The sequence below is a fragment of the Sinocyclocheilus anshuiensis genome, unplaced genomic scaffold, assembly GCF_001515605.1.
Source record: "Sinocyclocheilus anshuiensis isolate Anshui unplaced genomic scaffold, SAMN03320099.WGS_v1.1 scaffold1497, whole genome shotgun sequence".
Taxonomy (NCBI): Eukaryota; Metazoa; Chordata; class Actinopteri; order Cypriniformes; family Cyprinidae; genus Sinocyclocheilus; species Sinocyclocheilus anshuiensis.
Window position 1 is genome coordinate 55,465 of NW_015543492.1, and position 1,329 is coordinate 56,793.

Below are 1,329 nucleotides of genomic sequence, written 5' to 3' on the forward strand. Positions count from 1 at the left end.
TATTCTTTATAAAAGTTAAGACTTGTCCATGCCCTCCTAAAACGCCTCGTTCTAACACACCCCCACATGTCTGCGTCACTATGTGGAAATATTAGCATAATGCCGCCCAAATGTGCACGCAAAGAAAGAAGGTTTCAGGAACAGCAGTAGTGTTGATGCAGCCAAGTGCTTCAAAGCAGAAGCACTTTATTTGGCCTTCCGGAAGTAGATGCAATTAGGAATCATTGGTTAAGATTTATTTACAACAGAACAGCACAACCCAGATGTTCGAATTTGTGCAACGCATTTTATGGACGACAGTTTTTTTTAGCCTAGAAGAGTACAAGGCTGGCTGTGCACAAAGGCTATTTCTAAAAAAAAAAAAAAAAAGGGTCAATTCTGACTTTAATAATGATCTTTAAAATAGCATCATATGACCCCTTTAAACTAAAAGCATGTTTGTGTCGGTGTGTGTAAATCACTCACTCTCTCTCTCTCTCTCTCTCTCTCTCTCTCTCTCTCTCTCTCTCTCTCTGTGTGTGTGTGTGTGTGTGTGTGTGTGTGTGTGTGTGTGTGTGTTTGTCACAGGCAGTGATGGGTCAGGAGGCGTGTGTGGAGGCACTGTTGCAGCATGGCTCCAGTCTGCTGGTTCAGGACAGTAGAGGGCGTTCTCCTGTGCACCTGGCGGCTGCCTGCGGTCATGTGGGTGTTCTGAGGGCCCTTCTGAAGACCCAGAAGACTGTCCTCGTCCTCAAGGACAACTGTGGTTATACACCGCTGCACTGGGCCTGTTATAATGGTACATCTGTGACGTTAAACTTACTGCCGTCCGAGCACACTGATTTGATACACAAGTATACTTGCCTACTTCAATAGTGCCTGTTTGTAGCAAAAGCTGCTTCTGACAACATTTGTGAAGTGAAGTCGTCTTGTACTCTCCCTTAATCAGCAGAAAAACTGCCACAAACACATGATTCCTGTCTGAATCTGAGCCAGATTACTGCTATTAGTTCGATTCTCAGCCCATTTTCACACATATGACATTATTTTATGCATAATTCTGATTTCAAGGTTAGAGTTATGGCCAGTGACAGAAGAAAAAGCAAACATGAGCCTGATGTTTTCTGCTACATCTGTGGGTGTTTTACCTTATCCAGACAGCCACAGAAAATGACTGATTATGTGGAGAAAAAAGCTAGAAAAAGTTAAATGATTCACGGGTATATTATAGACTATAGTTAACTAAAACTGAAACAAAAACCATTAAAAAGAAAAAATATATATTTTGTGACTTGAAAGAATAAACAACAACTGAAATAAAATAAACACACACACACATATATATATATA

The 1,329-nt window shown here is 40.9% G+C and overlaps 1 protein-coding gene across 1 annotated transcript in view; it reads left to right on the plus strand.

Moving 5' to 3' along the window:
- Positions 1 to 1,329, plus strand: part of LOC107694737 (serine/threonine-protein phosphatase 6 regulatory ankyrin repeat subunit A-like) — a 46,059-nt gene that overhangs the window by 28,543 nt on the left and 16,187 nt on the right. The window contains exon 22 of the mRNA XM_016494417.1: positions 568 to 778. Within this exon, the coding sequence (XP_016349903.1) occupies positions 568 to 778 (211 nt within the window). The remainder of the gene's footprint in view (positions 1 to 567; positions 779 to 1,329) is intronic.